This window comes from Leuciscus leuciscus, assembly GCF_965113295.1.
Source record: "Leuciscus leuciscus genome assembly, chromosome: 23".
Classification (NCBI taxonomy): Eukaryota; Metazoa; Chordata; class Actinopteri; order Cypriniformes; family Leuciscidae; genus Leuciscus; species Leuciscus leuciscus.
This window is the reverse complement of record NC_138747.1, coordinates 16,576,022-16,590,831: the sequence shown is the minus strand read 5'-3', so window position 1 is coordinate 16,590,831 and position 14,810 is coordinate 16,576,022. Positions and strand designations below refer to the sequence as shown.

General features: G+C 36.8%; 1 protein-coding gene and 1 long non-coding RNA gene across 2 annotated transcripts in view; both read right to left on the bottom strand.

The window, feature by feature from the left end:
- The window catches only part of LOC309488218, a 513,708-nt gene that overhangs the window by 173,974 nt on the left and 324,924 nt on the right, over positions 1-14,810 (bottom strand). The window lies entirely within an intron of this gene.
- suclg2 (succinate-CoA ligase GDP-forming subunit beta) overlaps positions 1-14,810 on the bottom strand; it is a 115,412-nt gene that overhangs the window by 53,247 nt on the left and 47,355 nt on the right. The window contains exons 4-7 of the mRNA XM_082156276.1: positions 13,353-13,443; positions 10,122-10,274; positions 5,234-5,323; positions 602-698 (exon numbers count right to left, since the gene is read on the bottom strand). Of these exons, the coding sequence (XP_082012402.1) occupies positions 602-698; positions 5,234-5,323; positions 10,122-10,274; positions 13,353-13,443 (431 nt within the window). The remainder of the gene's footprint in view (positions 1-601; positions 699-5,233; positions 5,324-10,121; positions 10,275-13,352; positions 13,444-14,810) is intronic.

The window sequence follows — 14,810 nt, the reverse complement described above, 5'->3', positions numbered from 1 at the left end:
AGGAAAGGAAAGGAAAGGAAAGGAAAGGAAAGTACAGGACAATAAAGAAAAGAAAAGAAAAGAAAAGAAAAGAAAAGAAAAGAAAAGAAAAGAAAAGAAAAGAAAAGAAAAAAAAAGAAAAAGTGGCAGCACTTTAGTGACGGCCCCTATGAGGACTAAATCATTTTGCCATTATGGTGTAGGGCCGAGATGATTTCTCTCCCCTTCTTTAATTTGACAGGCTAATACTGCAGGCATTACCCTCTCTGGACCTACTGTATGTAATTTCATACCAATAAACGTTACAACATCCTACATCATTTCCTAACAGGTACCTATAAAAAAAAGAAAAAAAGTGGAAATGGTATTGGAAGTAGCATTTGGTCATATTAAGAACATATTTGTGCCAGTGTCCCATTGGAGAAGCCCTGTAAAGTTTTGCTGAGGCAGAGCTCATATCCATGTGTTTAATATAGCCATTAGTATGAAATGACATTTATCCTTGGAAGCTGCAAGGTCTTATTTGGATCTTTACAGGAGCTCTTATGCAATCTGTGAGCAAGCGTTTCTATCTGTCATTCATGCGTGAATACCCACACACACACACACACACACGGCTTACCTTGTCCCTCAGGTGTTTCTCCGAGTGGATTGACTTCGACTTGAGTGGCGTCGACTTTGAGGAACAGATCATAGAGTCGTTTAATCTGATCTGCAGCCTGTGACAGAACCACAGAGAGAACTAATTATCCCAGATGCACATTTGCAGAAGAGCTCAGAGCTTATGTAAAGCCTTGAAAACTCTCAAGCGAAAAAAACAAAACAAACATATATATTTGGGTAATTTACTGTACACCGTCCAATAATTAGGATTCATCTTTCACCGAACCCTTTCTCTTCTGGTCAGAACGTACTTTGGGTCACTGCCAAGACAATGAGAAGTTGCCTTGGATAACTTCAAAAGTGACAGAAATTGATTTGGAGTCGGCAGAGCCAGCAGGGAGTTGAGTCGCTGTGGCAGTTAATGCGTCCCTGCTGAGAGACACGACAATGTCCAGCGGCACTCTCCAATTCTCCAGCGGCTTAGTAAATGAGGCTTACGTCAATTGGAAAAATTTGAAAATTGGGTATTGAGATGCCAGCTTTTGCCAGCTATATGAGATTCTGTAATACTTTGAATTCTGTACTTCTGTAAGATTTCGGATTTTTTTTTGTGCTTTCGTAATTTCACTCTACAATTTACTTTTTCCGCATTTTTGTAATACTGCTGTAAATTATGTAACTTTTTATACTTTCATAAAACTTTCATGGAACATCTCATATTATTTTTGCATTCTGTAATTTTGTGACACTTTCATAGATGATAATAATACTTTAATATTTCGTCCTTTAGTTAAAATTTTGTCGATTTTGCAAAGCTTTCATATTTGATATGTTTGTGATACAAAATAATATTTAATACTTCTGTGACACTTTTAAAACACTCTTGCAAAACTTTCATAGATTTCATATGTCCACAAAAAGATTTCAAACAGTTTCATTTGTCATAGATTTCTTAATATTTCATGCCTTTGTAATACTATCATGGACGATTTCAAAGTACTTTTGCATTTTGTCTTTTGGTTAAAATTTTCATGGATTTCTTAATACTTTCATATTTTGTAATACCTCATACTTTTGCTTCACTATCGTGAAGAATTCATAACGCTTTCATGCTTTCTTTGTAACATACATTTTCATATTTTGCCTTTCTGTAACAATGTTGTAGATGTTGCAGTAATTTTGTAATTGAAATTCGAATACTTCCGAAGATTTCGCAATATTTCATACTTTTGTGAACACTTTAGTGAAAATTGTTTCAAAGTTTTCATATTCTGTACTCTTGCAAATAATTTGTAATGAAACATCAGCTTATTCGTTTCATCCTTTTACTGTGGATTCCATAATATTTCATACTTTTGTAACACTTTCAGGGAAGATTTCAATACAATGACAATCAATATTGTTGATTAATTTCTTAATATTGTATTTCTTTTTTAATACATCAGATTTTCACACACTTTTAATTGAAGATTTCATACTTTCATACAAATAAATTATTTCTTATTTCATTTGTTCGTTATACATCCATATATTTTGTAAAATGTAATACTTTTGTACACTTTTATTGTTGATTCATTTCTTAATATTGTATTTAATTTTTTTAATACTTCTGTAGATTTTGTAATATTTTATATGATTTTCACACACTTTTAACTGAAGATTTCATACTTTCATACAAATAAATTATTTCGTATTTCATTTGTTCGTTATGCTTCCATAGATTGTAAAATTTCACACTTTTGTAACACTTTTAAAGACAATTAGATGATTTATAGTTGTAACATACAATTTTTATATTTTGACTTTTTGTAACAATTCTGTAGATTTTGCAGTACTTTCGTAAATACAGTAACATTAACAGATTTTTCGAAATTCAATTTTTAGCAATACTTCTTTGTCCAAATAGGTCTTAATCACTGCAAACTCTTAATTTCCACAAAAAAATAAAGAGTAATAGTTAAACGTTATTACATGTCAAGTGTATTTAAATCGATCTAGTTATCTGTTTAATCTTTTCATTAATAAAAGCAGCACCCGATCATTTCACAACAGCTGAGGTTTGACGAGAGGTAAAGACAGGAAAGATAACCAACTGCTTATTGCTCTACACTTTGCTATCTCATGAGCTTTCTTAAAGCACGCCATCCGAACAAAATCTCCTTTCAAAGCATTTAAGAGCTGAAATGACATCTCCCTTCCCCATAGCCAACGGAAGCTCTTTTGATAATGAGCGCATTCTGACAGAAAACATTGTAGCGCTGCTCTCATCGGCACGCACAGGCGAGCGCCGGCTCTTTGTCATATCGTTGAACTTCAAAGTGGAGAAGCTAAGTCAACTGCATCCCAAACATTCTAATTAGCATTGACTCAAATAGATGCTCGCAAAAAAAAAAAGGCGCGCAGTAAAGGGCCGACTTTACGAGAGCCAAACTGACAAGCTAGACATTTAGCAGCAATTTCCATACCGCCAAGCTTCTCCAATGTCTATGCGGAGAGAAATATACGCTTGTATACACAATTATGACATGAACTAAAGCAGATTCCTTTAAAGTGCTTAGCGTGATTGGACCTGTGCAGTTGGAAAATACGGATTCTTTACAAACTTTACCTGCCATTTGTTTTAAACAGGAATATTTCTACTTCTAGATTTTGAAGGGAGGTGAAGTTCATTTTTAAAATGTGCCCCTTTTACAAGGTTTCACAGATGTACCCATACTTTTTGTCAACACTGTCAAATATGTATGAAAACAAAACTAAAATGATCCTGAAAGTCGTATTTCCATATTTCAGCTGCTATCAGTTCAACAATGTCTCATAGGCTCTGGTGGGATTTATAAAAAAAAAAGATAAAAAATGTAATTAAAAATAAATAATAAAAAAAATTAAGAAGTTCAAATCAACTAAAGAGGTTACAAATCTGCCTGGAAGAGGACGTGTGTCTATATTGTCTTAATGCACGGCAAGGAGGAGAGTGAGTGTCTTCCCAAGTGGCTTCCCTATGATCACAACTGGAGAATTGCAGAAATTAATTGAATCTTGGGGTCAGAAAGCCTCTGTTATATTTATACAGCACCTACATCACCATAAGCTGTTTGGGAGGGTTTAAAAAAAAAAAAAAAAAAAAAATGTATATGTGTATATATATAATATATATATATATATATATATATATATATATATATATATATATATATATATATATATATAATATATATAATATATATATGTGTATATAATATATATATATATATATATATATATATATATATATATATATATATATATATATATATATATATATATACACACACACATACACACATATACATATATACATATATATACACACATATACATATATATTTATATAAATAATTGGTTTTCAATTTATTATACTTTAAATTATCATTTATTTCTGTGATGCAAAGCTGAATTTTCAGGATCTAACGTTACTCCAGTCTTCAGTGTCACATGATCCTTCAGAAAACATTCTAATATGATGATTCATTTTTTTTTATCAAATAAATGGAGGTTTGATGAGCAGAAGAAACTTCTTTCAAAAACATTAAAAATAGTAATGTTTCCAAACTTTTGGCCTGTACTAACTAACTAACTAAATATACTATATATATATATATATATATATATATATATATATATATATATATATATAATATATTTATATATATATATATATATATATATATATATATATATATATATATATATATATATATATATATATATATATATATATATATATATAAGTTTGTAAAGAATCAGTATTTTCCAACTGCACAGGTCTAATCACACTAAGCACTTTAAAGGTGCTTTAGCATTATATATAATGGCTGTACCAGTTCCCTGACCTGAACCCTAAAGAAAACTGAAGAGGAGAGTGTATCAACATGGAAGGCTCTGGAGAGATTCTGTATGAATGAAAAATGTCGGATCTCATGTCAGGTGGTCAACGGGAGGTTGGAAAAAGTATTGAATAAAAGGGTGCCATTAATTGTGGCCAAAGTGTATTGAAAAAAACAAAAAATCAAAGAGATTCATATATATATATATATATATATATATATATATATATATATATACTGTATGTATGTGTGTGTGTGTGTGTGTGTGTGTGTGTGTGTGTGTGTGTGTGTGTGTGTGTGTGTGTGTGTGTTTGTGTTTGTGTTTGTGTATTTGCCTTTATTTTTGTATCTGACAGTATTTTGACCCACATTAAGAGACAGGGATTGAAAAATATAGATTTAGTGAAAATATGGAAGACCATAAAGAATCTCCAGTGTTAGAGTCACTCTGAGAGGCCTGAGGGTAAATGTCTTTAAATCTTGGAGATTTCAACTGATCGTTGCCGCAAATCTGGGCCCTTTTTATAGGTGGTGGTTTATGGGAGCGATGTAACAGCACAAATTGTTGATGACCGGTGATTTCTGCTCAGGCCTATACACGTATAAGTAATGTTTAATGACTGTATTGGCAGAATCATCATGTCCAGTACTCTCGCTTTTTTTTCTCCATGACAGAAATGGAGACATATTGGATGGGGGGGGGGGAGGTGAGGGCCACTGTGCTTCTGTTACGACACACACTCTAATGGCACAATCTCTTCTGCAGCAATTCAGGCCAAACCCATTACCTGTCTCTCCAATGGTCCTTTGAATCCCAAATTAGCTGCCATACGTAGCGCCTGGTCGTCTCGGACCCCTTCGAATATATCTATGACTTCCTGAGGCAAGAGATGGGAGAGAGAAGGCAAGAGGAAAACCAACCATCAGCTATAATTTGACACAAAGAGGATGTTCGTATTAAAATCAAGAGAGCTGCAATTAAAGCACTGGCATGCAGCCAACCTCAAACAAGAAAAAGACGAGAGCTGGAGAACAATGGCTTACGATGGCTTTCCAATTACAAGGCCATCTCTAAAAGATCACTCATACACAGAGATAGACACACAAAAGAAAGATAATGCATAAGACCAGATGTCACTAAGAGCTACAAGAAATAGACACAGCTTTTACGTCTTAATATGAGGAAGACGTCCATTAAAAGGGGACATATCGTACATCTTTTTTTATCATATCTTTATTTGTGGTTCACTTATAATGGTAGGCATGGTTTTTATTTTTTTTAAAGTATCCTCTCTCTGACCCTTAGAAATAAACCCTACGTTTTTTTTGCAGTTTTGCATTTAAGACTTGTGTAAACATGTATGCATCCTTTTTGACAAATTAATTTCCATGCCATTTTGATGGCTTTAGTTGTTAAATAATACAAATGTAAAATAAAAACTAATTTAAATAAAAAAATGTTTTATTAATTTGTGATACTTCTACAGATTTTGTAATATTTCATACTTTGTAACACTTTCGTGAACGTTTTTAAAACATTTATATCAGAATCAGAAAGAGCTTTATTGCCAAGTGTGCTTGCACCCACAAGGAATTTTTCTTGGTACTGAAGCTTCCAGTGCACATATACAAATACAAATACAACAAGAAACATAGTAATACAAATTCTAAGAATAAAATATATAAAAAAAATAAAAATAGTATAAAAAGTCAAAAAAGGGGTCACAGTTGGGTTTAGTCTGAATAAACATTTACAGATTATGAACATATTTACAGTATGTTGAGTAATATGAATTATAATATAAATATAAATATCACCTGAGTTAGAGAATATTACACTAGACAGTGGGAGTCTAGTGCATGTTACAGATTATGAACATATTTACAGTATTTTGAGTAGTATGAATAATATAAATATAAATATCACCTGACTTAGAGAATAGAATATTGCACTAGACAGTGGGAGTATTGCACTTACAGGCATATGCATTGGGGGGCGTGTTAAGTGTTCAGAAGGGAAATGGCCTGTGGAAAGAAACTGTTCCTGTGCCTGGATGTTCTTGTGGCCAGTGATCTGTGTCGCCGTCCTGACGGTAACAGTTCAAACAGGGGGTGTCCAGGGTGAGTGGAGTCTGTGATGATTTTACCTGCTCTCTTCCTCACTCTGGAAGAGTACAGGTCCTGGAGGGTTGGCAAGGTGGCACCAATAATCCTCTCTGCAGTCCGGACTGTCCGTTGTAGTCTCCTGATGTCCGATTTGGTAGCTGAACCAAACCAGACAGTGATGGAAGTGCTTAAAACAGACTCAATGACAGCTGAGTAGAACTGGATCAGCAGCTCCTGTGGCAGATTGAACTTCTTCAGCTGGCGAAGGAAGTACAGTCTCTGCTGGGCCTTTTTCACAATGGAGTCAATGTGATTTGCCCACTTCAGGTCCTGAGAGATGGTAGAGCCCAGGAACCTGAATGACTCCACTGCTTCCACAGTGCTGTTCATGATGGTAAGAGGGGGGAGTGCTGGGGATTTTCTCCTGAAGTCCACAATCATCTCCACTGTTTTGAGCGTGTTCAGCTCAAGGTTGTTATAGCTGCACCAGACAGCCAGCTGTTCAACCCCCAGTCTGTAAGCAGACTCGTCACCATTTTGGATGAGACCGATGACGGTGGTGTCGTCTGCAAATTTCAGGAGCTTGACAGAGGGGTCTTTAGAAGTGCAGTCATTAGTGTACAGGGAGAAGAGCAGTGGGGAGAGAACGCACCCTTGGGGGGCGCCAGTGCTGATGGTGAGGGTCCTGGATGTGAGCTTCCCCAGTCTCACTCGCTGCTGCCGGTCCGTCAGGAAGCTGGAGATCCACTGACAGATTGAGGATGGCATGGAGAGCTGAGTCAGTTTGGCTGTGAGAAGATCAGGGATGATGGTATTGAAGGCCGAACTGAAGTCCACAAATAAGATCCGTGCATAAGTCCCAGGTCTGTCAAGATGTTGCAGGATATAGTGCAGTCCCATGTTGACTGCATCATCCACAGACCTGTTTGCTCTGTAAGCAAACTGAAAGGGATCCAGCAGGGGTCCAGTGATGTCCTTCAGATAGGCCAGCACCAGTCTTTCAAACGACTTCATGACCACAGACGTGAGAGCGACAGGTCTGTAGTCATTAAGTCCAGTGATTTTAGTTTTTTTGGGAACCGGAATGATAGTGGAGCGTTTGAAGCAGCAGGGAACTTCACACTGCTCCAATGATCTGTTGAAGATCTGCGTGAAGACTGGGGCCAGTTGGTCAGCGCAGGCTTTTAGACAAGCAGATGAGATGCCGTCTGGGCCTGAAGCTTTCCTAGTCTTCTGTTTTTTGAAGACTCGGCTCACGTCCTCCACACAGACCTTAAGCTCAGGTTGGATGGCAGAAGGGGGGAGGAGAGGGGTTGCAGGAGGTGATGGTGGATGTGTGAAGTGCACATCAGAGCGGGTGTGAGGTGTGAGTCTGGGCTTCTCAAACCTGCAATAAAATGCATTGAGAGTGTCGGCCAGTTGTTGATTCTCCACAGATCGGGGGGATGGTGATTTGTAGTTGGTGATGTTCCTCAGGCCTCTCCAGACTGATGCCGGGTCGTTGGCTGAAAACTGGGTTTTCAGCTTTTCAGAGTAGCTTCTTTTAGCAACTCTGATCTCCTTTGTCAGTCTGTTTCTGGCCTGGTTATACAAGATTTTATCCCCACTTCTGTAAGCATCCTCTTTGGCATGACGAAGCTGTTTGAGTTTCCCAGTAAACCATGGTTTATCATTAGTGAATGATAAGAATGTCCTGGTAGGAATGCATGTATCCTCACAGAAACTGATATATGATGTTACAGTATCTGTGAGCTCATCCAGATCGGTGGCTGCAGCTTCAAAAACAGTCCAATCAGTGCAATCGAAGCAGGCCTGTAGATCCTGCTCTGCTTCATTGGTCCATCTTTTTACAGTCCTTATTACAGGTTTAGCTGATTTCAGTTTCTGCCTGTAGGTCGGTATAAGATGAACCAAACAGTGATCAGAGAGCCCCAAAGCTGCCCGTGGGACGGAGTGATACGCATTCTTTATCGTGGTGTAACAGTGGTCCAATATATTACTGTCTCTGGTAGGACATGTAACATGCTGTCTGTATTTTGGCAGTTCACGGGAGAGATTTGCTTTGTTAAAATCCCCAAGAATGATTAAAAGAGAGTCTGGGTACCTTTGTTCCATTTCAGCTATATGTTCAGCCAGCTGTTGTATCGCCGCGCTCACACACGCGTCTGGAGGAATGTAAACATTCGCGAGAATGAATGAGGAAAACTCCCGTGGCGAGTAGAAAGGTTTACAGTTCATGAAATGCACCTCTAAGTTAGGAGAGCACATCTTCTTCAGTGTTGTTACATCTGAACACCAACTTTCGTTAATGTAGAAACACAATCCACCACCTCTCGTTTTCCCCGTTAGTTCCGCGATGCGATCCGCTCGGAACAGCTGAAAGCCCGGCAGATGTAGTGCGTTGTCCGGTATGGCTTCACTCAGCCAGGTTTCAGTGAAGCACAGAGCAGCGGAGTTTAAAAAATCCTTGTTAGTGCGGGTGAGGAGAAGAAGTTCGTCCATTTTGTTAGGAAGAGATCGGAGATTTGCAAGATGAATACTAGGGAGTGCAGTGCGGAGGCCGCGCTCGCGGAGTTTCACCAGCGCGCCAGCGCGCTTCCCGCGTTTGCGTCTGACCGCGCGTTTGAACAACACCGCTGCCCCTCCGACGAGAATGTCCAGTAAAACGTCTGAGTAATCAAAATCTGTAGAAAAGTTGTCTGGTGTGTGTTTCCTAATGTCCAGTAGTTCGTCTTTGGTGAAACTGATAGGAAAAGAATGACTAAACGCAGAACAAACCAACAAAAACAACACAATAACTGGAGAGCTCCACACCGAGGCAGCCATCCGCGGCGCCATCTTGTTTGAGATGCCATATGTCCACAAACAGCTTCATATTTTTACACTTTTGAAACCTTCAGTTTTGAAGATTTTATTATACTTTCATATTTCCTCCATTTATAATAAGTCCACATATTTTTTAATATTTCTGACTTTGGTAACACGTTGAATCATTTCATAATTCTTTCATACTTTATAACCTACAATTTGCATATTTTCATTTTATGTAACAATTTTGTAGATTTTGCAGTACTTTTGTACTGGATTTCATACAATTGTAAAACGTAGATTTTGTAATATTTCATACTTTTGTTAACACTTGGTTTTTTGTCAGGGAATTTCGTACTCTTGCAAAACATTTGCAGAATTTACATTTCATACTTTTTCATCCCTTTTTCACAGATGTCACAATATTTCATACTTTCGTAAGACTTTCATGGTAGATTTCATAATACATTTTAATACATAAATATCTTTATAGAGATTTCTGGGCATTATAAACTAAATTTGTAAGCGTTTTGTACAAAAGTCTAAAAAAAGAGACAAAAAACAACTTGTGATTTAAATGCAGCTTAGTGATGTATTTGGCTTTATCAGAGAAATGTATTATAGACATTTCCAGAACTTTAAATCCAAATCTAGATTTCTAAGGAAGTTAAGGAAGAAAATAGACCCCTTTAACACACAATCTCAAAGAAACTCAACTCCTACACCCTTTAAAGCCTTTTCAGTCAGATATAAGTGAGATACCTTGAAGATGAGCTCTGGCGTGGTAGCAGCCACTTCCTCTATGTCCACACCACCCTGAGGGCTTCCCACCATCACGGGTCCATTACAGGAGCGGTCCATCAGGATGGCGAAATATGTTTCCCTGGAGATATCCAGAGCTTCTGCAACCATCACCTGCTCAGCACAAACACATCCACCAGGTGAGACGGCGATTCATCATTGTGTGTTATCTATTCATTATGGTGTATCAACAGACACTGGTTTTTTGAAGCAGGGCACAGGTTTACTGGCTGCAGGCCACTGCTGCTACTTCTAATACAAGATAATCAGCCATCATTAAACTCAATGAGAGATGGCAAGTGGATAAGGAGAGAACCACCAATAACAGGGTTGAAATAACAACTAATAAAAATGGAGGAGTGATGGAAAGGAAGTGACACAAAAGAGGATGAGGGAAGGATGGATGAAGAAAAGCAAGGGAAGACAGAGGTGTGGTGTAGGTGTTTGTAGGTTTGAGTTTCTCTCGCAACAGTACAATTCTATTTCCCCATTGAAACATGCTTTCTCACCATTAGGTTTCTGTCACCTCTACACTGTCAAATAAAAGGCGCAAAGGCTAAAAACAAAACAAAACAACAATAAAAATAATTGATTAAATCAATTTAAGACACAGAATGCAAGTTTCGCCGCTAGAGGTCGCTTGTTCAAAACAATAACAATTAGCGAATGCTAATGAGAGAAACATGCGCAGCACACCGGCCTCGAGTCCCATTGGGGATAGAAGAAGGAAAGATGGCAGCGAAGGGTAAGAGAGAGAACCCGGCCTGGGACATTTCACGTTGCTATATTTACTATGCTTATATGTTGTAGTTGTCCGCTGCTGCTTCATTCATTATGTTGTTTATGTCTATTACAATTAAAGTTACATTTAACGTTTGCTGGTTCCCGCCTCCTCCTTTCCTGAACTTGAAATTTGTTGAAATTACGTTTGATCACTTAAATTCACATTATTTGACAAATTAAAATTGTGGGGTAACACAACGCTTTTTTACTTGTTCAAAAAAATCATCCTAAAATACGTTTGAGTGCGTTGAAAGTTGTTAACACGTTACTCTGTGCATTCGCTCGGTGAGTGGTACAGTATGACACACTTAAGCTAGATCGATATTAGAATATTATTAATAAAAGCTGGATAACTTGTGTTGCTAAATGGCATGCAGTTCATTTTAAAATATACTGTATGGCAGAGAAAATGCTGTATTACTGTTAGGCATGGTACAAACATGTTACTCGCGGTAAATCAAGAAAAGAGAGTTGAGCTATATAACAATGATTCATTTTCTGTCGATAAAGGTCTCCAAGCAGCTCACCTGTCTAATAAAACGCATAATATATTAAAACGACTTTGGTGTTTCCATGGAAATCGAGGGTAATACGGATGTGACGCCATTGACAGGCGACACAATGACAACGGGCTGTGGTTAAAACTGAATTTCTCTAGATTTAAATATTGTTGGAAACATTTGGCATAATGCAAGTACACAATTGAACGAAATATATAACACTGTGCTAGTGGTTTTTCCTTTCAAAAGTTCGGGTTTGGTATTTGAAAGAAGGTCTGTTTTCTATTTTAATTTATTTTAAAATGCAATTTTAAAGTCCGAAAGTCGCTTTCGTGATTCGGTGGCTCTGAATTGTCAAAACACCATTCAAAATGCTTGCTACGGATGCGAAAAACGCAGAAAATCGAACTTGATTCAATTTTTTTTTTGACGGACGAAAGTTTCGGAGGCAGTGTACAAGCGTGATTGACATAACGAGAGGTCGTATTTATTTTTTAACGAGCGAAAATTTCAGACGCGAATTTCGGACTCAGTGTGCAAGGGCCTTTACTCCTGTCTTCAGTGTCACATGATCCTTCAGAAATCATTCTAGTATGCTGATTTGATGCTCAAGAAACATTTCTTATTATTATCAATGTTGAAAACAGTGTGTATTATTTTTTTTATTTATTTTTTTCAGGAATCTTTGAATAATAGAATGTTCAAAACAACAGCATTTATCTGAAATAGTAAACTTTTAAAACATTAAAAAATATTACCGGTCTAAAACTTTTGAATGGTAGCGTAATACATTGTACTTTGTTTATATACTGTATATACTAGCCTTTTTGATTTTTGCAATGTGTAATTGTATTTCACGAGCAAACTTTTCACTCATACAGTATATTGCTGCGATTAAGTATAACAACAACTTCTGAAGACTTAGAGAAGGGCACCAATTTTACAAAACATATTTTCTTCTCAATAAACCGATACTGAATTCTGAATTCATGAGGAAAACCTCATTATACAATAACGCATCCATGTGAGAAGGAAACCAGAGGGCTCTTGAATAGCAAATGTGACACGCTCTCAAATGCAGTGAGAGAAGTTTGTGGGGGGATGCCGCACGCTCGAGCTGGCATTTTCAAAGCATTTATTTATTTTTGGTTTGTATCCCACCTCTGTTCCTCCTCACCACCTCCCTTATGAATCTGTCCGACTCTTTCAGCCGTGCACTTCCACGCCCCATGGCTGTTTCTCAAGGAAAATGATAAAAATGTGATGGGGTCCTTTTGTAGAAAGTTTTTTGGCGGGCTTTTGAGAGAGGTTGGCGGGAGTAAAAGCGAGTGATGATGGGGAGCTCTAAGTTGTGTTTAAAGAAGAGAGGACAAACACATGCTAAGCGCAGGAAGCCATCATTACCTCCTGAGGGAGAGAGAGATGAACAGTGATAAACATACAGGGTGGTTGTAGGAGTACGCCGTTTGTGTGGGTGTCAGGCATAGAGAGAAGCAGAGAAAGAGGAAGGAAAATAATATTTCTGCTAGTTAGTGACACATGGAAATGCCTGTTTACCAACATTCCCTGCACACCGAGATCTGACTCGCATGGTTTATTCATCTCTATGACCTATGACACCTAACCTAAGCTAATTGCAAAAGAAGGCGTCTTAAAAATAGAGCATCTTTAAATGGAACAGGATGATACAGCTTTCTCCTGAAGCCAAGAAGTCAAGAGAGAGAGAGAGAGAGAGAGAGAGAGAGAGAGAGAGAGAGAGAGAGAGAGAGAGAGAGAGAGAGAGAGAGAGAGAGAGAGAGAGAGAGAGAAATATTTCATTTCCAAGTCCAAAAGCAATTATTTATTCAGCGGAAACAACATTATAAAGAAGAAATTATGCCAGAGATAAACAAGGTGCTCTCCTCCGTACCGTTTTTACTTTCACTCCTTCCTTCGGGGTCTGTTTGGTGGTCAGATTGTAGCCGAGCATCTTACCAGCTAACTCTCCAACAACAGCAGGACTGAAACAGAGACATGTTTATCATTTTAATTAACTAGTACGACTGTTTCATGCAACTTTCAAATGACAAATTCTTCTAATATATGTTTCTGTAAACATTAGTGAAGCACCATAATTTATAGCACGCATAACATCAAATACTCGCAATAAGCTTTGTGCTTAGTTACTTTTGATAGGAAACAAACTCTTAGCTTTCAAATTATGTCACTTTTATAATGAAATTCAAACAATAAATATGATTTTGCTGATCTTTAATGTGGCGTGACAGATCGATGTAGCGCCTCAGTTCAAGCAGCACGTGAACCTATACTATCGCTTCCTATACTAGTTATAGCACAAAATAAACATGAATGAACATCATAGTATGTTGAAAGATAAAGTACAACTTACTGAAATGTCTCATGCATTGTAATGGTTTAGAATTCTTTATTTTTCTTTTTTCTTTTTTCTTTTTTAAGTTTCAGATCTGGTAACACTGAGGAGCATTTTACTAAATATATGCACTATTAAATATTCACTATATTTTTACTTAACCCATTGTCTTCATGACTTAATGTATGTTTGAATAAATGTCATTAAAGTCATTACAATGTTTATATTTCAACAATGAAATTAAGTTATTTATAATTGTATCATTAAAAAGTTTATACAATTTTAAATATTATATACAACTGAGTTTTAACTTGAGTGTTCATTATTTAAAAAAATATTAATTGATTATTACATAAATTATTTTCTGTTTCAGTTTTCATGCTTAAAACTTTCATTTCGGTTTCAGTGTTTCGGTAAAAAGAAATATATTTTTTTTGCATCATTAATAAATATTACTCTGTTTTCTACGAATATTTCTCACTGTTTGGGGGGGGGACCACATTTTTTTTTTTTTTATGGCTATCATAAAAACAAAGATTGGGCCTCATATACTGTATAAAATAAACAATCACTTTTTTGTAGCGAGTACATTTGAACTTTTTTAGAACAGTATTATTAATCTTGAATTCTATTAATTTATACATCAAAATACATTTTTACAGTGTGAATATGTATTTTTAATTACACGTCATTTGAACCACCAGTCAGTAACAGACTGATGCAAGTCTGTCAAACCTAAAATATACATCACAGTAACAAATCCTGATTAATTTTGAATCAGAAATGACTTGCGGTTCAGTGAAGGAGTCACTCAGAACTCCGTTTGATTCAAACTGCTAACTCATAAACAATCCTGAATGTTCAGAGAAACTTTTTCACTCACGGATCTAATTTTCGCAGATCAGACGTCGCAGCTGAGCTCACGCTGTGTTCATTGTTGCGTACAGTATTCTAGCAAGATGATATTGGATGAAACTGCATGTGGACGCATGTTTT